At 39.9% G+C, this 27,110-nt stretch overlaps 1 protein-coding gene and 1 long non-coding RNA gene across 2 annotated transcripts in view; one reads left to right on the forward strand and one right to left on the reverse strand.

Moving 5' to 3' along the window:
* Window positions 1-2,782: 2,782 nt before the first annotated feature.
* The window catches only part of LRFN2 (leucine rich repeat and fibronectin type III domain containing 2), a 39,351-nt gene continuing 15,023 nt past the window's right edge, over window positions 2,783-27,110 (forward strand). Inside the window, exon 1 of the mRNA XM_085219412.1 lies at window positions 2,783-4,169. Within this exon, the coding sequence (XP_085075538.1) occupies window positions 2,797-4,169 (1,373 nt within the window). The 5' untranslated portion in view covers window positions 2,783-2,796. The remainder of the gene's footprint in view (window positions 4,170-27,110) is intronic.
* LOC104909654 (uncharacterized) overlaps window positions 10,712-27,110 on the reverse strand; it is a 135,245-nt gene continuing 118,846 nt past the window's right edge. Inside the window, exons 5-7 of the long non-coding RNA XR_014882044.1 lie at window positions 13,412-13,623; window positions 12,589-12,717; window positions 10,712-11,600 (exon numbers count right to left, since the gene is read on the reverse strand). This is a non-coding gene — a long non-coding RNA (uncharacterized LOC104909654). The remainder of the gene's footprint in view (window positions 11,601-12,588; window positions 12,718-13,411; window positions 13,624-27,110) is intronic.

A 27,110-nucleotide genomic window follows, 5' to 3' on the forward strand; every position in this document is an offset into this window, starting at 1 on the left:
TTCAAATGCATTCAACAACCGGAGCGACAATAGCGATATTTGCATCCTGGTACAGATATTATGATCTCTTCTTCTGCTGGTAAAAGCAAATAATATGCTCTCTGCCTCTTTTTCTTGCACATATGCAAGCACATACAGACAGATGACGAGCTTTCAATCCATCCACAGATGGTTTCCCCATCAGGGCTTACTTTGCCGTTTAGATCTCCCGCTTCATAGTCTCCTCTCGGTGTTGCAGTCCCTATTTTCTGTAATTAAATTCTGTTCCTCCCCCCAGTTTTTCTTTTATTAATGCTTTTCATTCTGATACTTAGAGTCAACTGTCTCCCCAAAGCTCTGTGATATTTAACAGCATCCGGAAAAAATGTGGTTAGAGAATTGGGACACTTAAAGGAGACACTGCTCTCCTAAGTGTGCATTCACATTTATGAATAGATATTCAGAGGGTGGGAATGTAGATGAAGGAGAAGCTATGAAAGGGCTTATTACTAATTAACTGTATCTATTTCTCCCCCTTTTAAATTGCTTTTTTGTTTATAATTTCAGCTGGTAGGGTAATGTGCTAAATTAAAGCTGCAGAACACAATTATAATTAAGATTCAAAAAGCCAATTGCCTGTTAGTAAACTATTAATTGATAATATAAAGGATATTTACAGCATTTTGCTTAGTATGCTGCAGATTTGCATCAGTAACTTAGTTGCTAAGCTCCAAACATTTTATTCAGCAGCCTTTAATTTACTATTGGAGGTAAAAAGTTAGTCTTCCCAAGCCATCCTTTCTAAAAGTACTTTGCTTTTATCTTGTTTGTGGAGTTCAGCAGAGATACTTCAATCCTTTCCTCTACTAAAGAACAGCAATTGTGTTATATAACTACTAGCAGAAAACCTTGGCATAACTGAACTACCATGCATAGTTCAGCAAACACAGCATCTTGCATTTCTACAGCTCCATGTTACTCTATATTCTAGTCTGGAGAAACCAAACCATCTTACCCATGAGAGGAAGCAGCTGCTTTTGTGAGCAGGCCCAAACATAGGGCTCATGTTATCGTTTCTTTCACAGGGCAGGGGAAAAAATGGTTTTAAGAGTTAAAAAACATGACTGAGGTGATAGATTTTCTTCTCTGTTTGGTGTGTGCTACTGCTGGATTAAAAACTGACTTTCGTAACTTATTTTAATTTTACAGAACATCTGTCATTTCTGCAGTGATGAAATATAAATAATGGCACCGTGACTTTTTTGTAAGATGTGTCTCTAGTGTCATGTGTTAGTTAACATTTGAGTGGCCTCATATTAGTTAATTATTAAAGCTATTATGAGACATTGCATGTTATCCTGTCACGTGTACAGCAGTAACAGAACCAGCTTAGGCACGGGTGACTATCCACCACCTACGGAATGCAAGGAACAGCATGACTTTACACCTCACATGCCCACATGCCATCATGAGCTGCTCCCCAGCAGGTGGCACAGAAGGTGGATAGTTGTTATTCAGCAAAAATGGCAGTGAGTTGTGGGGCATGGAGATCAGCTCTACATGTGTACTGAGAGCAGCCCTATGTGTCATGCCTCAGGGAAATCCAGCAGTGGCATCTTGGAAGGTCAACACTGGAGAGGCAACTGATAAAGCATGAGGATGCCTCACATCTTATTGTGTTGAGGGCTCCTCCCAGCCTCAGTCAGCCCTTACAGTCAGCCTGTAAATCACAGAATTGCAGGGGTTGGAAGGGATCTATGGACATCATCTTGTCCAACCTCTCTGCTAAAGGTTCTCTAAAATAGGTTGAGCAGGAAAGTGTCCAGACAGGTCCTGAGTAACTCCAGAGAAGGAAACTCCAATACTTGTTGTTTATTTTTCAAATAAACATACTTTACAGTTCAAGCCAGAAAAGTGTATAAGAGCTGGGGGGCGGAGGGGGGGGAAGGGATAATGACACAAATAAAAATGGGTGGGAAGCAAGGCACAGCTGTGAGCATCATGAGGAGCTCTGCTGTGATTATAATAGGAAGGGCTGTGTGTGAGAGTGTGCAGGAATCAAAAAGCTTGCAAGAAGCCCAAGGTAATATGTTTTTCCCTGCTTTTCTTTTCTTTAAAGTTATTTAATGTCATCTTTCCTGTAGGATACATAGGGTGATTCCAGGTAATGATTATGCAAGAGATTTCTGCTTCCTAAGCTGCCTATCATGAATTTTATTAAGGGTGGGCAAATGAACTCACTTGCCTCAAGACTTGCCCGATAATTACGTGGTCATTAAGAACCATATCACTGAAGGGTAAATATGTAGTTATTTTTATCCATAAAATCAGCTCTTTCAACTCTAAGATTAATTCCACATTTTTATGCAGCAATATGTAATTACTATAAGACAGCTTCTACCCTCAAAGAAGCAGGCACTATTCCAAGTGAAATCTTTCATAGTTTTAAATAAACCTTGCAACATCACAGCAAGATTTGTCCTCTACCTAATAAAAATTATAAAACTGTAAAAAAGAGAAAATACAATTGCAATAATCTATTAGCAGGCAGAAGTTCCAAGAACTCCTATTCTGTTCAGTTTTGGAATCAAACATACATTTTTAAGAAACAAATGCATGACTGGGGGAAATGCTGCTGTAGCACTTAAATTTCTTATTTCAGAGTGTTGACTGCTGTGAAAGTGACTCCTGAGAGAAGGCACTGGGTAATGTCTCTAGAAGTAGATATCAGATAAAACGTAGATGAAGGGTACCTATAGCTACTGATGCTCCTTGTAACTGTTTCCATTTCTTGCAGGTACTGCTACGTGATTTACCATGGAAAAATTGCTCTGTGGCATCCTGGTGTTTGGAATGGCTGTCATGGTCAATGCTTGTCCGAAATATTGTGTCTGCCAGAACCTGTCTGAGTCACTTGGGACTTTGTGTCCCTCGAAGGGTCTACTGTTTGTACCGCTAGACATAGATCGAAGGACTGTTGAGCTTCGACTTGGGGGAAACTTTATTATTAATATCAGCCGACAGGATTTTGCCAATATGTCTGGGCTCGTTGACCTCACATTGTCCAGAAACACCATCAGTTATATACAGCCGTACTCTTTCACTGACTTGGAGAGCCTTCGGTCTTTGCATCTGGACAGCAACAGGCTGCCTGACATTGGAGAAGATATTCTAAGAGGCTTAATTAACCTTCAGCACTTGATTTTAAACAACAACCAGCTAACCAGCATCTCCGATGAAGCCTTTGAGGATTTTTTGCTGACATTGGAAGACTTAGACCTTTCCTACAATAACCTCCGAAGCATTCCCTGGGAATCTATAAGGAAGATGATAAACTTGCACCAGCTCAGTTTAGATCATAACCTGATAGACTATATTACAGAGGGGACGTTTGCAGATCTTCAGAAATTAGCCAGATTGGATCTAACATCCAACAGACTTCAGAAGCTTCCCCCTGACCCTATCTTTGCCAGATCTCAAGTAATTCCATTAGCTGTTACCCCATTTTCTCCACCTTTGTCTCTCAGCTTTGGGGGTAACCCACTACATTGCAACTGTGAGCTGTTGTGGTTGAGGAGACTTGACAGGGATGACGATATGGAAACTTGTGCTTCTCCTCCAGGTCTAAAAGGAAGGTACTTCTGGTATGTACGGGAGGAAGAATTTGTTTGTGAGCCTCCTCTTATCACACAACATACTCACAAGTTGCTGGTTTTAGAAGGGCAAACTGCCACACTGAAATGCAAAGCCATTGGGGATCCCACACCCATCATTCATTGGGTGGCCCCTGATGACCGCCTCATCGGAAACTCTTCAAGGACATCTGTCTATGACAATGGCACCTTAGATATTCTCATCACCACATCCAAGGATTATGGGACGTTCACATGCATAGCAGCCAATGCTGCTGGAGAATCCACTGCAACAATAGAGCTCTCAATTGTTCAGCTCCCTCATCTCAGCAATGGCACAGGCCGAGCTGCCCCACCAAAGTCCAGGCTTTCAGACATCACCAGCTCCAGCAAATCTAATCGAGGGGAAACAAAAGGCCCACCAGAAAGGGCAGTCCTGGTGTCAGAAGTGACCACTACCTCAGCTTTGGTGAAGTGGACGGTGAGCAAGTCAGCCCCCCGGGTAAAAATGTATCAGTTGCAGTATAACTGTTCGGATGATGAAGTCCTGATCTACAGGTAAATGCAATTGCTGTTTTGTCCTTTGATGGCAGGAGAAGGGAAGCAGGATATAAAGTCTTTTACTCATTGGTCACTGATTAAATTTGAGCTGAGATAGATATCAGTAGTACTGCTAATGGTCTCTGATAAATCTATGTTGCATTTGTCAATCTGTTGGATTATCTGTTGGTCTGCTCATCACTTTTATGTCAGTTTTGAACCATACATTACAAGTCTCTATAGTATTCTCTAACTACTGTTTTCAGTAACATCTCCTATTTAGGAAAAATAATAGTGCCTCAGTTGGTATCCTCGTTACAAGTCTTAACAAAGAAAGCAAAACTTGACAGGCTGGAAGTCAGAAGTTTCCCTTTCCACCTTCTGTAGGTGGAATTGAAACATACTACTGTGAGAGGAAGCAATGTGGGAGGAAGTTTGTGCTGTCTACCCATAACACAAGCTCTAATTATTCAGCAATTCAAGATCCAGGGTTGTTAACAAGAGATTTTTCACCCATTTGAAATAGCTTGTTTCTAACTTCACTAACATCCATTTTGCACAACTGTAATTGCTGACAGCTTTGGAGCATTTAATGTTTTATACCATATTAAATACAAGGAGAGAGATAATTTTGAAAGCAAGCCTCGAATTCATTAAGCTCTTCCAGTTCTGCTACTTCTTTGACTTCTACTGATGTAAAACAAGTATTCCTCTTGCAGTGAACCTGACTATGACAAAGAAAGAAGTAGTAAATTTTCAGGATTAAAAATGGGTAGGAAAGCAGCTTAACAGAACAGAAAAACACTGTTACTGCTTACTCCTTCTGCCTGGGAGGAATGATTGATGTAGCATACTCATGCTAATGACAATTCCCTAGAATCCAAACTTGTCTGCTTTTCTATTTCTCTTTCCAGCTTTTCTATTTCTGTACACATACATCACGTGCATTGAGCTAAAGTTTGTCTTATTTTGTTTGATATATACTAGCTACCAGCAGAAGTCAGAATCGAAGGGTGAAATAGAACCAAACACATAAATTCCTATAGCTTTGAAAGATTTCTGAAGCCAGTGAAGAAAAACTGGACCTGTTATAAGAATGCTGGTGTTTGGGTTTTGATTCTAATTGAGAGCAAACTCAGAAGAGTATTTATTCAAATACTGAAAATAAATATGAGGAAACTCAATTCCGTTAACTTCTATTCCTCAATTATAAAAATATGTTGAAATAAATCAATTATCAGCTAGGAATTATTTGCCTTATTAGATTTAGCTAATACACTGTGAAACTGTCAGTTTGAGACTGGCATCTATGTAGAGTTAAGTAGAATGAAAGAATAAGATAAAACTAAGTAATATTGGAATATTTGGAATACAATCAAAGAAAATGTGCTATTTTCTCTTAAGGCACAACTTTTGGGAAGTACTTAGCAGCATTTAAGTTCCTGAGCCCAATGCAGGTCTGCAAAAAGTACTCTGAATGATGTGTATAGTCATGTGAAAATGTATAGTCAATTTGGTGCAGTGAACAGGAATATCCCTGCAAGAGAAAAAAGAAGCTTGTGGAGGTTGTCAGGCATTGGAAGTGATTGGATTTGCTGTGAAGTGGGTAGCAAGGGTAAATAAAGCAATGCAGAAGTGAAGTCATGCAGAGGTGAGAGAAATGAAGAGGGTGAGCAGATGCCATGGGCAGAAGCAGATGCCATGGGCAGAAGCAGATGCCATCTTGCTTGCCAGATCTGGTGGAATAAGGGTCTGTCTCAGTGAGTTTTTCACCCTGTTGCATTACTTGGTTATAGCTCAGTTTTTCAGAAGCACAATGAGGAAATTTGTATTTTCATAAATCTCCCATGGGGGCTTTACGAGGATTCATTGATAATGTGTAGTTCTTTTCATTCACAGCTCTCAAAAGTGCTTCAACAAAGAAAACAAATTTTATTTCCCTGTATTTTGCACTGGGGGAAAATGAAGCTAGGAAGATGAAATGAATTGTCCAGCATCTGAGAGTTAATCAGTGGCACTCATATGCATCAAAACCAGCTCTTATGACTTGCAGCCAGGGAACCACATTGTCCCTTAGAGTTAATTAACTGAAATTATTTTGCTTTAATTGGTCAGATGCATGTCACTGCAATGTGTGTGTAGGAAAAACACAAGGGAAAAAGATTTCTACAGCATTCTGCTCTATAAAGTGTTGTGTATGTGCTAAATAGGATGTGATACTCCTTAGCTACTAAAATGATGGCACTCAATATATGTTCAAACACAGTGGCGTGCCAGGACTGAGGGCCACTGGCTGTGCTCACTTAGGAGCAATCCTACCTTGCTAGTAAGAAATGTCTTATGCATAAGACAAAAGTTTGCTTTTTTCTCCACTCAGCATTTTTCATGGGTGTTGTACTCATGTGTAAGGATTGAAAAACAGTTCTTCCTACCCATTAGTATTAACCTGCTTCTTGGTCATCATGTTCTCACCAATCCCATCTCTGCTTCCATCCCAGCTTTGGATTTCCTTTTGCAGGAGCTGCAGATGGTTCAAAGGAGACCAGAATAGAATGCAGTCCCATGAAAATTCAGCAGTGTGGGAAATAGTGACAGATATTTTCTGTTGGGCCTCCTGACTTCACTGCTGGACTGGTATCAGAATCTGAAGGTTAGCTCTTGATACACCAGTGCCATCATACTGAGTATTAATGGAAGGAACACTGCTTACCTGTTTCCTCCATCTGACTGTATTTGCCATCTCAGGACCGCTGCTGAATCCAGCAGCAGGATTTTTTCCGTTTCAGTGAATGCTGGATGCATGTTTCTGATACTGATCTAATGAACACAGGTCTCAATCAGCACTTTGTTCCACATGGCTTCCCAGTGAGAAGGATAAACCCAAAGGGAAGGAAGCAGCAGCTTGTGCAAATGTCTGAAAGGCAGTTCAGTCCATATTAACTTGCAATGACAGCTACTGCCCCTAGTGTCACAAAATAAATAACTTAGGGTGCTATATATTACTTTTTCATTACCGTTGGCAAAAGGGAACATGCCTTCTTTTATAGAACATGCACTTAGCTATGTGTGGAATCACAGTGCTTTTCTTTTGTGCTTTGATCTGTGTCTCTATGGGTAAAAAATCCTACAGGAGGGGTTGCTGGGGTGTATCTCACACACAGGTAAACACCATTGCTTTAATGATCTATATGTGGTCTCATATAGCTCTTCCTCTAACATGTACTTGCACTGCTTCTACTAATCCTGTCATCAAGACAATTAGTTTAATCTAGAACAGAACTAAGATTCTTCTTTCTAGGAGATTGGGAGCAGAGGAAAATACTTTGGTATTCTAGAGGGTCATGCTGCCATCCAGAGGGACCTTGTCAGGATGAAGATACAGGCTGACAGGAACCTCATGAAATTCAACAAAGGGAAATTCTAAGTTTTTCCCTTGAGGAGGAATTTACCCCATGCACCAGTATGGGCTAGGGGTCACCAGGCTAGAAAGTAATTTTGCAGGAAAAGATTTGAGGGCCATGGGGGGCACCAGCTGACCATAAGCCAGCAGTATGCCCTTGCCAAAAATAGGCTAATGGTATTCTGGACTGTGCTAGGGAGAGTATTGCCAGAAGGTCCAGGGATGTGATCATTTCCCTCTGTTTGGCACCGGTGACACAATACTTGGAGTGTTGGGTCCAGTCCTGGGCTCCTCAGGGCAAAAGACAAATGGATGTACTGGAGTGAGTCCAGCAAAAGGCCTTGACTAAGAGCGTAGAGCAGAGCACCTGACAAATAAGGACAGGTTGAGAGAGCTGGAACTGTTCAGTCTGGAGAACAGAAGGTTCAGGAATGATCTCATCAGTGTTTATAAATACCTGAAGGGAGGGTGAAAAAAAGAAAAGTCAGGTTCTTCTCCATGGTATCCAGTGACAGGACAAGTGGCAGTAGGCACAACCTGAAACATGAGGCTCCATCTGAATATCAGCAAATGCTTTTTGCTGTGAGCAAGCACTGGCACAGGTTGCCCAGAGTGTTTGAGTATCCATCCCTGGAGATATTTAAAAACTATCTGCTTTTGTTGCGTGATCCTGGACAGTCTGCAGGAGATAACAGTGCCTGAGCAGTGGGTTTGGGCCAAATGGCCACCAAAGGTCCCTTCCATCTTAGCCATTCTCTGATTCTACGAACTGTAAGATTTGTTACATTTGTCATTATCTTCATTTTCTCAAAACCTTTCCCCACCCATACCAGTGCCTCCTGTTAGAAATCTTAAAGACTGAAACTTGCTAGGAGATTGTGAGATGCAAACAACAGATGGTTCAGTGAACTTCCAGCCTTCGCCCTCCCCCCCCCACCAGAGCAAAGGAAGATGTTCTCACTGCAGCCAGTGGTACAGCACAACAGGTAGAACTATCTGTTGACACTGTGAACTAATCACTGAAGAAAAGATTTGTTAGATTTTCTTCCAGAAAAGCACAATACAATTTGCAAAGCTCAGAGCCAAGTGACTGTGGGTATGCTTGGAGATTTATGTGCTTTTAAATGCAGCAACTTTTCATTCTTTCATCATTTTTTTTGTTACATAAATCACTCTTACATAGACACGACTGACAGTAAATGTGTATTGTTCTCATCCATTTTAGCCAAGACCAGAAGTCTGTTCCAAAATACACTAAATCACTTCTTATTTACAACAAGTAACTGCCATGAATGTAGGAAGAGTAACCCATGTCCAGGAGAGAAAGGGAATGGGAGAAAACCAGATGCCTCTCCTTAGGCTTAGGCATAACACTGGGAGCCTTGCTCTACCACAGAGAGCCTCTTCTGGGAATGCTAGGAGTACAATCTTCCTCAGTTTGGATTCCTCTTTAAAATTCACTGTAGTTATTTAGGAGCATCAGATTAATAATCGGCAGAACTCAGGCATGTGCGTGCTTAGCATTTTTAATATGGGATTGAATTAAGATATGAATATTTGGAAAACAGACTCTTTGGGCCTGAGTTTCCCATCTGTAATGGATGACAGCACTATCTTCACTCATAAGGATGAGCACCTTGGAAAATGTTGTGCTAACAGGAGTCCACATAAATTAAGAAGAAGACCTCCTTTGAAGACATTGTGTGGCAGCATCAGGGATAGGCATAAATGATTAAGACACAGCATTACATAACCATAACACTTGAATTAAGTAAGGCATCTGGGGATGGAGATTGTGTCTTTTTTATGTGTGGTGTGTCCTACATGATGTGGGATCACTTCTCAGTATTGGCCACCAGGCGTTGGTGTAATTAATAAATGCACCATAATTTAAAAGATGAATAAATCTGCAAGTGTTCTGTAGAACTTCCTAGGTTATAGTGAGTCTGCCGGCTGTGTTTTGAATTAAAGCACTGATGTAGCCACTTAAAAATGTGTATCTGAATTGTGACAGCTGTTAGATTTATGAGAGATTTAGGTCTGTTTTACTTTGTGGTATTTCATAGTAAGAGTAATAAAAACATCTGCACAAATTAAGAATTACTGTGGCACTACATGCTTTCTAGCTTATAAATTCACCACTGGAAAAAAAACAAAACAAATTTTATATATTTCTGAAAGCTTACTTTTTCCATATATATTTTATGTAGCAGGCAATTTAAGCAGTAAAATATGAATAAACATCTCCACAGCTCCAGCCTATTTAAACAATGGCTCCATGCGTTGGATTACTTAAACAATATAATATTGATTTACATTTACACAGCGCCTTTCACTGCAGGTGCTTTACAGACTAACTGAACGGAGATCACTCCACTAACCACTGCTATCATGTCACCTCTCTGTTAAATATTAGCTGCAGTTTGGCAGTCAGGTGATAGTGCAACTGCATTTTATGAGCAAATAATAACTTCAGTGTTTGCTCTTATGAATACTCTCGCCGAGGGTAGGAAGAAACTAACTGAATTCAAATTTGCCTTATCTTAGTGGAATAAATATACATATATATACCAGAGAGGCCGTGGGTATCCCACTCCTGGAGGTGTCAAGGTCAGGTTGGATGGGGCCCTGGGCAGCCTGAGCTGGTGGGGGGCAGCCCTGCCCACAGCAGGACCTTGGAAATGGGTGGGCATTGAGGCACCCTCCAACCTCAGCTGTTCTGTGATTTTATGACTCTGAGACATGCTTAATGGCTAAGGTGCTGCAAACTTCAGAAATATCTCAGGTGTGTAAGGGAGTTATGTCCAACAGTACAACTACACTGAACACCACACTGCATCAGAGGATGTTCCACTGTTTAGGCTGCTGTTTCTGACAGTGAAAGCCTGCCGTGAGGAGGCCTACCAGTTAATGTCTGAAAAAAGAGGAAGTCCTGTTGCTTAGTTAGGGCAAATCTCAACAGCCTGATACTGTCATAAAGCATGATTACGTTATTTTTGCTCTGACAAAAGTTAAAAATACATAATTCTGGCAATTTTAGAGAAGACAGAGATTTAATTTCTTCTGAAAGTCCTGACCATCTACCTTTACTCATGATTTGGACAGTTGGTTCATAAAGATGAAGGCATATAAATGCCTTTCACTCTTTACCCTCCTTTTCTGTTGTATCCCTGTCTCAAACCTGGCTAGGCATTGAACTGTCCTCCAAAGTTCAGACATCATAAAAAACCAACTCCTCAGCCTCAACGTGTGAGCTGAGCTATTCCAGTAGCATTGTATCCAGGATACAAGCCTTTATTTGGTCAAAGCATTTATATATTTAAACACTGGATAATAAAACAACTGTTGGTATAGAGGACATCACATGAAGATATTAATCATCATGTATTAATCATTTGCATTTGACAGGCTGAGATAGCAACTATATAAAAATAAAAAAGTGAAGTCACAGTTCCAAAGGGAAGAAATTCCTCTAAGCAGAGCAAGAGAAAGTCTGACATGCTTGCTTCAGGTCCTTCAGGTCCTTTGAGAGTGGTTTGCCACAGGAGTTAGTGTGCATTGACTTTTAGAGGATCTGCAGCATGTGCAGACTTCCTGAATGGCTTCAGACATAATGGAGAAGCTGTTTCAAAGAAGCATGTATTCTGGGACTGTGCAGTTTTGTTGACTTCTGCTGAAAAAATTCCATCTAGTTCTTTAATATCTTCTCTCTTGCTGGGAGAAATACTGTGTCAGAGCTTTTTCTTTCTTTCTTTTATTCTCTCTTTGTTTTATTTTGTTTTGTTTTGTAATTCTTTCCCTTGAAATATAAAATGCCTTTGAGGAACAGCAAATAGAATGCAGTGAAAATGGCAAAAATTACATTTATTACCCAATTATAAAGCGGGAAATAAAAATATAAAACAAGAAATAAATATTAGTAGGATGTAAGTACAAAATATAAAATTAAACAAAAATTAAATGAAAATAGATGTACGTCTTAAAATTGTCCCTGAAGTTGTCCTAGATTATTGTGATGAACTGTCATCCATCTGATACTCGTACAGCAACTAATAAAAAAACAAACAAACACTGGTCAGAAGCAGTCCACTTCATCATGAGCAGAAGCTGACCATGCAAATACTACCTAGGCCAATATTTTACTTGATAAGTGATACATGAAGTCAAAATACTAAGTAGTCATTTATCCTCGAAGCACATAAGTCCCTTTGTGTGTGCATGAGGAGCATTTGAGGGCATGTGAAGAAGGAGTTTGTGACTCTAGACCACAGGGACTGGTGGAACAGTGCCTTTCACTAATTTCAAGGTATTCCCATTTCCTTTGAAACTTCACAAGTCATATAACATTTAGTGAGGTATATGGATAGTTTGTATTTTATACCTCTGGCCCTGAGGTGCGTGTCAGGAGTCGAATACAAAGGCAAAGAGTCCAATTCTCACCTCAGCCCTGTTGTGCTGCTGGGAAGTATCCCTGCTGCAGCCAGGACTGTTGCACAGGGTGAGAGTGAATTCAGAACCCATTTTCAGTATGAGGCAGCAGTACTCTTGTTTTATCTCTGCTGCTAATTATTTATTAGAGCTCATCAAAGGCTTAGCATTTTTTCTTGAGGGGAATTCACAATGAGCTAGTGCTTGCCCATAACATCTGCCACATCCCCTCTCTTAGCTGCTCTGAACCCAAATGCCAGGAGCTGTCCCCACCCATCACTGCAATAGTGAGCTACACATTTGATGCCAAAATGAACCATAGAAAAAAAAAATTAAGATTCAGGTGAGTCAACATTTTGATGTCTAAATGAAAAGTTTTAATATATTCAAATTTGTACCATTTGTGAATATTAACCAGCCAGAACACAGCTGCACAGCTACCACTATCTTTGCTATTTTAAATGTGGGACAAGTTTACAGCAGTTCATGAGCTGCTCCATGCAAAAAATAAAATAAAAAATCCACTTATGTCCATTGCTGCCTGCCTAACAGTAAGAACCTCCCATGTCTTTTATAGTCATACAGAGTAATAACAGCATTGATACTTACAAACATCAACAAGTTAAAAATTTGACTGAAGGCTGGAGTCAAGACCGTTAGAAATGAGTAACCATCATTCATTCTGCTGGGCTTTAGATCAGCTTGAAGAGCTTGTGTTTTAGGAATTATTGTTATTTTCTAGAGAGATAGATATAGAAAGAAAGAGGGTAAATATCTTGCTCAAGGTGATTCAGTAAGGTAGTGGAATAAACATGCCTCCGAAAACACAGCTGGGAGCAGTCCTGATTTAGCTTTCAGTGCATTCTCATAAAGTCCTTCCTTGCATTTCAAATATGATAATTTCCCCTCCTTGTGTCATGATTTGGGAAAATACAGCAATCTTAATGTTGCTACTGTAGCTGAATATATGTTATAAAACTGTTTGACTTGGGAAAGACATCTTCAGTACCACCAATCTTAGGTCAGAGCTCGAACAGTACAGCATGTACCTATACAACAGAGGATTGTCCTCTCCTTAAAGGAACAAATAACAAGGCTGTATTTTCTCCACAGTTTGTATAAATAATGCACACTTAAGCATGCAGGATGCCCCACTTGGTGTCTAACTTCTACAGGTGGTGTCTGCAGCAGATTCACAGTGCTCCTGTCTTTCCAGTGCTTCATTGACTACCAGGTGGTGCAGGAGATCCACCACTGTGATTCCTCATCTTGGGTTACTATTGCTGTCCTTTCAGGAGATGTTGAAAAACTATCAGTGATCTCAAAGTGTGAACACTACAGCTCCTCTCTGAGGTCATCGGAAGGCTTTTTACCCATTTCAAAGCTGTCTTTGTTTTAGATTTTGATACTGGAGGTATTTCAAGGAGGTTACCTTCTTCTCCAGCAGGTTCCTAACATTCCTGGTCTTCCAGTGCTGAGTAGTTGAGGCCAGTATTGTTTTGGGTTTCATGCAATACCTTGTGTATAGAATTTTATGTAGGACTATTTTATAATCCATGGGACAGATGTAGAGTTAATCAGCATTCATGAGGATAGCACAGATATCTCCCTTATTCTTCACATCTTCTGATGTGAAAACAGGACCTAAAAACAGGAAAAGATTGTATGAAAGCAGTGGAGTCTGATAACAGCATGGGGTTCCCAGCCCACAAAGGGATAATGAAAATGAAGTTCTAAGACGGTTTGGACAGTAGAGCCACTCTGTAAAAAGGAAAAATGTTGCAATATCAGAAAACTCAGGAAAGAGTGAAAACAAATAGGATCAGCAGCATTTCATTGTTACTGTGATAAGGAGAAAGTTGCCCAGATGTCACTATTATGCCCTTTAATCATATTCATAAATACTTTCTTCTAAGAATATGAAGCCTTTAGAAGAATATGCAACTATGAATGCATTGTGATTGCATGACTTACCCTGCCATCCCATCCTCAGTAAGTGCATCCTGAGTGGAAGACTGGCCCCCCAGGACAGTCTTACAAAATGGAAGTCAGCTTTAAGTATTCTGTTTCTGGCAAGTCTGTTTTTGAAAAGGATAAAAATAAGACCAGCACCTTGTTATGTCTTCCCATCAATAACTGATAGAAAATGCCACTTTCCAGTAAGAATAAGTTTTGCTTTGAAGAAAGGAACACTGAACAAATGAACAGGTTTCATGAAAACCTGTTCATTTTTCTTCCATCTGAAGGTGGAAGAAAACATTTTGGGTATACCCAGGATTCATCACACAAATCAAAACACTAAATAGTAACTGACAGCCATCACACAAGCTGCCTTTTAGCCAACGGGTAGTAAGGCTTTCTTGGGTGTCATGACCCATAGTTAATTACAGGATTGTGTCAAGACCAGATGCTTATGGCGACAGATATCCTAAATGAGAGACATGTCTTTTCTTAGTGAGTTTGTAGCCTGCGAAAGCGAGAGGATTCCTCAGCCCATGTCAGATATCTTCAGAGTACATACACGTAAAATACTGTGCAGAGAGCAGCCCAACCTTATTTCACTGCTATATCTACAGACTCAGCTACCTAATTCTTTGTTCTGAATTTCCTGTTATATCTTCTCTCTCTTATACCAGGCTTTCAGCTTGTGTGCCCAGGTTGTTTTGGAAAGAGTATATATTTTTGTATGAGGATTGCACTGGTTAACCTTAACTTATGAAAGCAATGATTCTGCCTCCTTCCATAGAGAAATTACTTCAGACTCATCTTTTGAAAAGCCTAGAACTCAAAAAGATATGGCACTGGAAAAATAAACGAAAGTAGGAATGCACTAGACCGAATAAGCTATATAGTAACACTTCATTACCTTTAGTTATTATGATTGTAGTTATTTTTGGATTTACCTCTAGTAGGAAAATGCACTCTGGGTGAGAAAAAATCACTCCAGTCACGCAGTACAAAGTGATGCGATGTTTGTTTCTAATTTAAACCAGTTCTGAGTCTTAAATTGGGATGGTGGTGGTGAGTAACATTTGTGATAATGCTCTGGTCAGGGAAGGATGAAAGAGGAGGATTTCAGAAAGCTGAGGATCGTAAGACTTGAGGCAGAAAGCAGGTTCATATTCCCTGTAATGTTTTGAGTATGGTACTTGTAGATATTCAATGAAGGCTTGTGCTACAAGGAAATCGTTTATTCCTTTTTGTTCTTAAAAGCACACAGCAAAAAGGTAGCTCAAATTTCTGATGGTGAAGAAAGAAAATGTGAGGTAATGGATGTCTTTGAAAAAGTGATATGGGCTATTTTGCTGTTATATTACCCTTTTCCCCTAAACGTGTCTTGTTTCAAAGTCTGATAGGAGGGCAGTACAGGCATCTACCCTGTAATCTATAATGATCTGTAACAGTGCCAAGCACAACAGTACTCCAGTCCTGTCTGAGGATAACAGACTGGTGCTGCAATCTAAAGGAACCTTCAAACTATCATGCAAGGGGAATATTTCTATGTTTAAAGTGAAATGTTCTGATTTTCATAGTCAGAGACGAAGTCCAGAGAGCAGGCTGATCTGCCCTATTGTCACAGCCCTGCTGTTGTCCCAGAGCTACAGTATGATTATGCTAGATCCCAGAGCATTTGACAATACCACAAAGCAATACTGCCTAAAAAAGAAGTCTGAATTTGCTTTAGCCTTTGGCAGAGCTTGTTGCAGAATGGAAGCAAGATCAGCACTATGCCAGAACAACGAAGTGGACTGTGTGAGTGCTGGGCAAGAAGCAAAGAAGCATACCTAGCCTCATGCCTCTGATAGGAAAATTCTTACCCACTGCTTTGCTTTGGGGTGGCTGGAAATTCGCTGTATTGTGAGGCTGTGTTGTAACCTCCCTCTGCTCAGTTTACAGATCAGTTTATTTGCAGATATGAACAGTTTGAGTCAGCCAACACTAGGTGTTAACTTGTGCTGAATCCACCCACCTGTCCTCTCTCTCCCACCCTTCCTATCATTTTGAATTTGCCCAGGTTTAAATTTTGTAATATATTTACTATGTCATAGTTTAGCTCATATTGACAAGAAAGTAAATAGATGAGCTGTTTTTCAATGACAAACTTTTTTTTTAACTCTTCATTTGTTTATTTAATTGGCTTAGATGATGGAATCGGTTCACATGTAGACATACCCAACCGTGCTCTGAATTTTTTTGAGTAGGGATTGCACAGGCAGTAGCTGTCCAATAGACATATGGATAGCTGACAGCATCAAGGCACCCCACCAGCAGCTCTGTCGTCTGGCAGATTGCCTCAGAGAGTTGGGTTTGATGAGTCAGTCCTTCTGCCAGTGCTGGGAGGGTGGGGATGTCTGCGTCTCTTCTCCAGAAGGCTGCTGCAGAATGAGAAAGATGCCTGGCAGCTATGGTTGTGCTCTGAGCCTCCCAGCACGTTGTACTGAAAATGAGGTTGGGGCAGCAGCATCCAAGAGACTTTGAGTTCTGCCAACTTATGTGGAGAAAGAATTTCAGCTTAGTTACTCCAGGGGAAGGACACATCATTACCTTCTGCCCACCCTTGTTGCTTCTGTTGGATGAGGACTACTGTGGGGAGGAATTTAGTGCTGCTGCCAAGGTTTGGCTATAGCAGTGGGGAGGAGGAGTGAAATGGGCTCATCTCTCTGTGCCTCTTCTTTTGCATGCTCTCTTGCAGCTCTCAGGCATCCTCAGTGGCCCTAGTAAAGCTGCAATCTCCTTGCTAGAACAAAACAGTGCAGAAGCACCTCACATGCATGCTTGGCACTTGCGATTTGCTTAGGGAGACAAAGCTGCTAAGGACACAAGACTAAATGTGTGTCTAGTTGTTTACATTCTTTCCCTTTCAATACTAAGACCTTTTGAGGTGAAGGACTGCTTGCAAGGGAGGGGATGGAATAAACTCTATGAGCAGGATTCGTGCCTGGGAAAATGCCAACAATAGGGATAGTAAGTCCCATTTCAGGCTGAACAGCACCACTCTGAAGTGGGGTGAAGAGGAGGCTAGAATTTGTGCTATACAAATTCTGGCTAATGGAAGCATCTAAGGTTATAGTAATGGTTTTGTTTTCCTTTGTTTTATTATGGTTTGGCTTGGTTTGTTGTTGTTTTTTTTACACTAAAACACAATATTGTTTGTTTCACCTTTTTGCTTTGTTTTTCTCATCCACTCTCTCTAAAAAGTAGATAATTATACTGGCTGTGGCTTAATTAGCTAATTATGCCAAAGCTGGAGTATTTTTCAGAGTAAATCTTTTTATTTGGTCATTCTTAAGCAGCTTCATTTCACGTTTTCTCTCAGATTTTTCTTCATATTTCGTTGTGTGGCAGCGCAAGTGTTGATAACAGTCAACCATCAGGTTTTATGATTATGTTGGTAAGTCATGTGGAAAAAGAGGAATAGTACATTGGAGGGCAGAGGAGCCATGCTCCTGAGAGTAGCAGAGAGCCAGACAAATTCCTGCAAAAGTTGATATTTTGGCTTTAGTGTAGAAAATAACTGTGATACAGCTTTCCTCCTTCCCCAAAAAGTGATTTTAATCTTTATATTAACATCTTTAAAGGATATATATCTAGCAGATTGAGTTTGGCCTTTAAATCTCAAAACTGAAAAAATATTTCACTTTTCCCTAGTAGGGTTAGTTCATCAGTACGTGCATCCTGGTTCTATTGCTAGCTGTATTTAGGCCCTTACTGAGACGCAGGGCTGGAGGTGAGTGGAATCAAATCTGTATTTATGTACCCTATGAGGAACACAACAAATGCTTGTTTGTGTTGCTGCAACATATGTAATTGTTACACATGTGTTTTTTTTTTTTCTTTTTGTTTGTTTGTTTTCTAATGGTGCCTACCACCAGCAAATTCCTCCAGCTTCCTCTTAAAAAAACCTCATAACTCTGCAGTGGTGATGGCTGATCATACATACCTATTTCAAATAATTCTATACCTGTCCATTTAGAGAAACTTTTGGAAATTTGCATTTGCTATGGACTCAAGCTGTCAGCTGTGCCCTTATGGCTGCATGATGCTGAGGAGCTTTGATAGTCATCATGGGGCCCACCTCCTGACAGATTCTCACTCAAGCACTGCCAGCTAGGATTGGATTAACATATTTGCCAAGCTTTGTGTCCATCAGTGAAACTGTATATGCCTGAGCTAGGTTATTATCTGTTTCCTACCCCTCTTTACAAGATTTCAGTTTTAAAGCTATTTCCTCAGTTTACACAAAGCAAACTTTCACTGCCTGTATGAATCACAATGTGGTAGATTTTTCCTTGTGTTGGACAAGAAGCAAATTTAAAAACTAATTTAGGAAAAAAAAAAAAAAAAAAGATCCACACTAGTTATTCTCACAGTTACTGCAGCAGTGTGCAACATCTGTCCGGCACACCCTCTAACCACCTGCCTCTGCAATGGCTATGAAGAAGTAAACCATATATCAACTCAGTTTTATTTTCTAGTCATGTTTAAAATTGAACAAGCCCTGGAATTTCTGTCCCATGGGAAATTCCAATATTGCAACATCTGTTTCTGTCAAGAATCAAGGTGAAAATTCTCCATAACAGTTGTTTTCTTTGCTTATGGGGGAAAAAAAAAATCTTTTAAAAATATTTCATTCAGAAATGTGGAAATGTTGCTATCAATCTCTTTGCAGCTTTGGGAGTGAAATCCTTACCCCAAATGTATATTATGTCAAGGGGGTTGTTGTTTTCTAAAAAGGGTTATATTCACTTTGCTCTCTGGCCCCTGACCACAGAACTTCTCCTTCCTTGTGTGTTCTCCCTCCTTTCAGCCCTTGCAGCTGTGTAAGGATGGTCAGGGTGTAGGAGGGGGAAGGACAGCTTTTTGTTGGGGACTGGGAAAGGAGGGGAGGATGCAGTGAAGGAGCAGAGCAAGGGCTGGAAGCAGAGCACCCCTCACAGATGCCAGGGGAAGAAGTGGGGCTTACAACAGCTATAGCTTTCATTTTAGTCTTCCCAACAGGAGACAATAAAAACCCATATCTAGCAGAAACTTCTATTTTAATGCTAAAAATATGTTTCAATCGAGGTATTTGAGCAGCTTTGCCCTCAGGATACCAAGGTTTTGTGAGATGCTTCTAATGTTAGTGTGTGTAGGAGTTTTGAGCACACAGTCCAAGAGACATCCAACTTGTGTGAGGTAGTTGTGCAGTTTCCACAAGCTCCCTGAGCGACAAGATGATTTGGTGTGAGTAATGAATCCCTCTACTGGGCAAAACCTGAACGGCTCTGCCTTAAACAGCTACAGGAGCCTCTTTCCTGCTGCTTTTCATGTCCGGGGAGCCATCACATTTTTCAGCTGTTCTCCAACCAGCAGCAGATTCTTACCCCACTGCCACCACTCCCACTGAAGTTGGCATGTAGGTGACACAATAAGCCCCCCACTTTTTCATGTTTGGCTTAATTCTGAGCACACATTTTGTCTTTTTCCTTTGCAAACCCAGCATAACTTAACCAGGTGACGTGCATTGCCATTTACCAGCAGTGCTGTCTCATGTGTGATGTTTTAGTGAAAGCTCAAAAATGGGGAGAGCTGCAGAACATTTACCTAAAGGCAGAGAATTTAAGATGGAGAACACAATAGCAAAGTGGGGGATATATGTGAGCACATGAATGGTGTATGAAGGCAGAGAGACATACTGTGGGGAAACACATCTTTATTTTTCCTCCTCTTCCCCTTCCCAGATATGAACTAAATGTAACTTTGATTAAAGCATTCCCTACATCTTTTCATCTTGCTCTACTATGAATTCTGGCGACAAATCAAGAGCTGAGTAGAGCTAAGCTAATAAGTCACAATAGGCCATATGTCAGGACTGGATCATCTTTTCCCACTTGTGATTTAAACCATGATCAGGCAGATTTCTTCAGCTTTGTTTTCTGTTCAGAATTATCAATATGATTTTGTGAGACTTCTTACTAATTAGTGTAATTATGTCAGCTGTGACTTGACATTTCTGTGAAGAGTTTTTTTTTTTTTTAAAGTCTCTATTAGATAAATCATTTATGACTGTGTTTTATGACAGGCTGTTTATTCTTATGCTATCTCTTCTCACCCCATTATTTTGAGATTCACTTTATACTAATCATTATTTTACTGAGAATAGGTAGATTAGTGTATACTTAGGACATAGTTTCATCAACCAACGTGGGAATGTCCTGCATATCACAGATGTCCTATGTATCTGTGATCATCTACATAAGAGTAACTACCATGAGATTATTAAGAAGTGAAGGCAACTTGCCATTAGGACTCAGATATAAGAAATGCAATATTGCTTCTAAGGGTGGTATAGCACACAGTTCTCTAAGAATTCATTATTTTCTCTACTTCAGCAAGGGAATAATATGAGGTGCTTTCATTTGCTGTAGAGCAGGCCAGGAATGCAAGCAGAAGAGCAACTTTTTTGGTGGGTTCCAGTCCTATTTTGCATCTGCAGAAGCTATGAAAATGTCCCTGTTGTTCAATCAAATTTGGATAAGCACCAAACCTTTGCAGAGTCTGACTGTTCAAAGCAATATTCAAGCTTTTCTTCATTAAGCTGTTGTTAATCCTAAGTACCTATAGGAAGAGCAACTCAAAAAAATTGTACATCTTTTTTAGACCAAATTTGAAGTAAGATTATACAACATGCAGGAAAAAATATGTAGGAAATAATATCATATTCTCTGAAAAATTTAAAGGTTTTCACTACAAAACGAGTAGTTATAAAAATCTTCTTAAGTTCTGCTTTTGAAAATGGGGAACTGAAAAGGCTAGTTCTCATATAAAAAAATAAAAGATGTAAATAAAACTATTTAACTTTAATTACCTTCTTTTATTTTCTTTTCTGGAAATACATCACAGCTTCTCATGACTGTAGGAGACTTTTCTGTTACAAGTTTGGAAAAGCTCCACGTTAATCTTTGAAGCAGAACTCTATAGTGTGCAACTCATTGTTTCCACATTTAGCATTCTGACAATTTCACATACTTTCTGTTTTGTTTATGAAGAAGTTGAGTGCTGTTTGACCACCACAGAAACACACCATTTGGCTCCCCAGGAGAGGTTTCTGTATTACCTAGCTTCAGCATCCAGTTTAGATGGTGATTAGAAGGGCTGCCCCCAGTTTTCATCATCAGATACAGCTGCCTGAATGGAGTGACAGCTGTTCTGCCTTTCCTATGGCTTGTGTCTCAGCAAGACACATTAGGCTGGGCTTACTATAGCCCTGGGATAGCAGGGCTGGCACCTGGCCAGGGTGTGGCCAGGATGGGGGCAAGACTTCTCTTATATAAGGTATATTTTGGTGGCTAAAGTCAACTGTGAATGATATGGCTGGTATACCATTCCCATGGCAGTCCTTTTGAAGGCTGGTTTGTGATATTATTGTACAGATGCTTCTGGGATAAGCTGTGTGCTTCAGAGTGTGCTTCCTAGCACAACAGCAAATGAAGAGACCGCAGGAGATTGAATTACAGTGGACACTAAGTGATGTCCACCTGCCTTACGTTTTCTTCCTGCAAAGTGAACAACAACGAATGGAGTATAGAAAGCAATGATTATTAAGCCTTAAATTACTTATTTTTTTTCCTACTGGTGATCTGTTTTTCCCCGTCTTGTGTTATATGCACGTATTAATCTGAAAACTGCAGCCTGACTTGTGAACAAACTCCTAGAGAGTTGACATTTTTTTGTTGGATTGAAGGGATTTATGGATTTATCTGTTCCAGAGATGTTCCATCATTCTCAAATGCTGAAGCTTTGAGTGAGTTATGGCCCTGAGGAGAGTGAAATGCAACTATTAATCACTGACAGCAATGGGATATCCCTTTCTCCATTGGCAGCTTATGCCACTGTCAGTAGATCACAGAGCTGCTGTTGACCGTGAATGGAGAAAAGTAAAATATAAAGGTCATTTTTATTTCATCTACATGAAGAAGTTTTGAAAATAGTTTATCATGAAAATATTGAAAACATGCTGCACAAAACCCTTGGGGTGAATGATAATGGCATCTTCCAAGACTGCAAAAAACAAAGTGATAGAAGCACATCAGCATTGAGTGATACTGTAGAAACTAGAATGAACATGTTGAGCTGCAAAGACACTGGTTTTATGCTGTTCTTCAGCTAAAGCTTCTAAATATTTTTTTCTTTGTCACTTTTAATAGTGATGATAACATACAGAAGTACTTCACAAACACAAAGACGTTTCAAGAGTTTGGATACAAAACAAATGACCCATCTCTGGACAGTCCAGACTGGTTGCAAATCCACTTTTCTCTTACACATGGAATGTTTTAGTCTCCCTTTTACCATGCTCTTTGCATTCTCTTCAATATCAACCGATCATCCTAGCTATTTTTCCATAGACAAGTTCTGCATGCTCATCTTCATATTTATAACAGCACTGGCCAGATTGCTTATTTCTAATTGGACTTTTGCAAGCCCAATTAAATCCATTTATGAGGAAACACTGACTATTTAGTAGTCATCTTGGCCATTAGCAGACCATCCATCACCCAGGGCATTATTCTTTCTATTCCAAATCTCAGTTAGCCCTCCCCTCTCTCTCAGGTACAGAAACCCATACCATCCTCTCACTCTTTCAAAAGAAAAAATCAAAAAATTTGGCTTCAAATAGGCTGATTTTGTCCCCTTCTCACCACAAAGTATACATACAAAGTATGTGTATTCGTTTGGCTCTTATGCATATGAGTAAACTGCTCTTTATATTTCTTGGAAGCTAAGACCTATACATACAAACTGGAAATGACCTCTGGTATTTTAACCTTATGGTGTGAATGGAGGTGGGGTTGTCAACTCTTCATCCCCTTAGAAAGCCTTAAGATAATGTGTCTATTAAAACACTGTGCTGTGGTTCAGTGAAAGAATCCCCTGATAAAATCTCCAGCCTGTGCTGGACTCTGCTGTCCAGAAGATCAGACTGGATATGCATATATAATATTTGTGACCCAGCCACGTACGAAAGTAAGAATGTAAAAGCAGTCAAGCTGTTAATCAAAGTCTTCTGGTAAAGTTAGCAGGTTGAGTAAATCTCAGTGTCTCCATGTATATTAATGCTATAACAAATTTCAATTACTTTAACTTTTGTGAGTGTGAATACTCATTACTTTAACTGACAGTTATGTGATAGCAGTCATATGCTGAATGGATTTTCTTAGGCCTTATCAAAAAATAGATATCACATGGTCTCTCCTTCCTTGAGAACTAAGCAGACTGTATTTAAATGATGTGGTAGAAGGATGTCAAGCTTTCAGTCAATGAATGTCTACAGACACAAGACCTCTCCTTACAGTCCTGAAAGTAAGGCTAATGAAAACAAGTGCTGATTATTTCAGAGACTCTCGTCGAGGACTCTAATATGAATGATCTTACCAAACCTTAACAGATCCACAGGTGTAGAATGTAAATGTCAGAATCAGTCTTTCTCTATATCATTTATTCACTGGCCAGGCATTTCTGTTATGATCCATTAACCTCTCCTAGTCTCTTCTTCTGTAATACTTACAATAGATTTTGTCTCTATGAGAGCCAGCTTGCATGGAATATTTGTACTTCTGAGTAAACTGAGAAGAAGCAATTATGATCCTTTGCTTTGGGCTGTAGCTGAGAGGGAAGATATGAAAATGTCTAATTCTTTCTTGTGTGAGTCTAGTGATGCTCTTAGCTAACCAGTCCCTTGGACAAATACATCCAAAGAACTTCTGAGCACTGCACACACATTTCTCTGCCTTTCAGTTTGCCTTCTGTGCTGTAAGTCATTTGTGAAAGGAACGTGGACTAGATCATGTCTGTTTTGGTGTATTGTTGTCTGCGATGGTTAGAGGTTACTCGAGTAATTCCTCAGTGTCTTTCTCTTTGCTGCTTCCGCTTGTGTTACTGACATGTCAACATCAAGGTCTCAAGTACTGTTATGCTAGCAGGGCTGCAGTTGACAGACTACAGTATCAGAGTTCTCTTGAGAAACAATCATAGACTCAGTCCAGTGGTATAGGTCTGGTCAGGTATAGTGAGTAGAAGCACAGCTGTAAAACGCTTCTGTTGATATGCACTGAAGAAAGCATTCAAGCATTGCATGTTGTTGCTTCGGTGACTTGTCTCAGTACTTTTCTGTTTCAACTTTTATGGCCATGCTGTCTTACTTACTTTCAATTCACCCTTATCTGAATCACACTGCAAACATGCTAAACTTTTCCTCTGTCCACCCTGAAAATGATGCATTTCTGACTCCAGCCACCACCAAGCTTGTAATTTCCACTTAGGTAAGAGATCTGCATTTCAGTCAGGTTTGATAGCTAGATCCACTTTGGTCATGCTTGAGTAAGCTTTTGTGTGGGCAACTGCAATATCAGTTGTTCTATCAAGCCTTAAAATTATCAAGCCTGAAATTTATTTCAGTCAGTGCATAGAAGCATCCTAGGAGTTGAACCTTCTTGTCTAGGATTGTCTCATATACAAGAACAAAGGCAGGAGTTACCTCAATTCAGGATAGCTCTCTCTTGGTTTTTACAGAGCTTTTCCATTACAGACTATTCTACAGACTATTCTAGCTAGTCACTTTTGAATACTGGTTAAAACATTTGGAAGACCTAAAATTATGTGCCTAAAACTGTAGTGAATTCCTGTGAAATATTGATCCTTTGCTTTCTTAATGTGAAAAAACATATTCTCTCTGAAGAATTTTATAGGTTCTTAAGGGGAACAAACCTTTTAATCCTGAGAAGATGGAATAAAAGATCGTGCTACCAACTCTTTCAAACTGAGAGCATCGTAGGAATTTGTAATGCTGAAAATCTCTCTTCTCAAATGATTGCAGGCTGCTCCCTTCAAAGGCAAAAAAATTGTAGCATAATTTCACCAAACACTCCAGAATCTGGATTTAATTCTTATGGAGAAAGAATCTAGATAAATCTATAACAATGAACTCAGAAAGAAGAAATACTTGTGTAGGTTTCTTTTGCAGCTTATGCAACTAGCTTCTGACAGTAGAATGGATCCAAGTTTGCTGAGCAATACACAAAAGGCCAGCTGTAATGGGAGTGAACTTTCATCTCTCGAGGAATCATGAGCATGTTGGAAAGCAGTAGGCAAAAAAATAAATAAATAACTAGAGCACTTTGAGGAGAAAAAAAAAAAAGAACCTCCTAATTCTTCCCCAGGGGACTATGTAATAAGGGATCCATACAGATATACTCCTACAAGATAACCCTTTTTTAGGCTACACCATATGCTTGGGAGCAGCAAGCATGATTGTCTTCATGCCAGAGGGAGGGTAGGATGATTCATTCCAGAGCAAGGTTGAAAAAAGATAAAAAAAAAAAAAAAAATCAATCCACAAATAACAGTGGATTCACAAATATGAATGTTCTGGGACACTTACAAGAATGAACTGGCCAGTATCTACAGGCAAACCCAGAGAGCACAAGGGAAAACAAGACCTAAGTGAAACTTGTGGCAGGCCACAGTGTATTCATGTTATGGAGAAAGGAACTGTACTGGCAGTTACAAGAACACTTTCATCCATTCTTCTTTTCCACGGTGATGCAAAAAGTTGCCAGTGTAGTCATTAGAAAGTAACTAATTTTCTGAAACGCAGTTATGAAGTTTATTCATGACAGAATAAATTCTTTTATACTGCTGAGGCACTAAAACCAATTAAGCATCTTTTAATATTTCACTAAAATATAATCACTATGAGTCAGAATTATACCTTCATTAGGTGCATAGCTACAGGAATTTAGGACCAGACTCTATGTTTGTCTTGTTGCTTATAGTTAGGCTAATGTGAAAAAGAGAAATACATGCATTGTGGGGAATCATTTGTCTTTCTCTGTGGTTTCTGTTGGCTGTGATAAATTGATTTTAATCTGCCCATGAGACACATTAGATAGTAACTTCCTCAGGTTATGTAAAAGACAGTGGCTGGCAGGCTTATTGCAGTGTCACAGCTATCTTATTTACAGTACTTTCCAAACACCAAATTTGTGGCTGTGCCACAGCAGGGACAGCGTTTCCCAGATCAGGTCTAGGATAAACTTTCTCACTGAGTGGGGGCATAGTACAAATACACACCTGCAAAGACAACATGCACATGTCCAGGAAAGGACTGCACCATAGATCTCTCATATGAAAATAATCCTGAATTCTAAAATGGATAGAAAAGTTTTGTAGTGCTTGGAGAAAAGATTTTCACACCTGTGTGATCTACTGGAACAGGATCAGGAACAAAACAGGCATATCTTCTGTTTGAACTGTCTCCAGAGATTGTTGGAACAACAAGAAGTCTTAAAGGAGACCATTTTCATTTTACTTCTTTTACCACACTTCCTCGGGGAAGCATGGATATTCATTTTATAGGCACATGGAGACAGGCCACATCTTCCCCTCTTGTGTAGCTTGAGTCCAGAAGGTTAATAGCTTCACTTCTTCTGCTGGGGACTCGTCATACTTCTGGAATTTGGGTGAGGTAGAGAAATAAGAAAGGAAATCCAACTTTTCCAAAAGTAAATCACTACACTCCAGAGCTGCAGGAGTTTTCCAGCAAGAAAGCAGGATAAGACATCTTGGTCACAGTGAGAGGCTCTGCTCAAGTTTAGCGCTAGTCCCTCATGAAGCAAAAAAGACTTATACTGTGCCTTGCTGAATTCCTATCACAAGCTGAGAGCAACGCCTATCCCACCTTCACACACTATGCAGAAAGCACTATCTAGATGTGATCTAGAAAGAGGGCTCAAAAATGATATAGAGAACTAAGAGCCAGGGAGCTGCATATTAAGTGGTGCGGAGGCAAACTGAAGATTTCTTCCACCCCATCCCAATGCAGGGAAGCCAAAATCAGATCTGCCATGTGAAGCTTGGCTTCATAGGCCTTCACAAGAGAATAAATTTCCTGTCTACTTTGTTTCCCTGCTCACACATTCTGAGCTGCACTCTGATACTTCTGGAGTGATTGTTTGTTGAGAAAAAAAAGCAAACAGACAGAAAATGCTTTAGTAAGGGCAACAGAAGGTCATTCCCTCTTGACTGCAGAGGTAATGAACCCTCTCAGCACTGGTAGCTGTTAAAGAAGGACGTGCTCAATTTTACTCTGA

Source organism: Meleagris gallopavo, chromosome 2 (assembly GCF_905368555.1).
Source record: "Meleagris gallopavo chromosome 2, MGAL_WU_HG_1.1, whole genome shotgun sequence".
Lineage (NCBI taxonomy): Eukaryota > Metazoa > Chordata > Aves > Galliformes > Phasianidae > Meleagris > Meleagris gallopavo.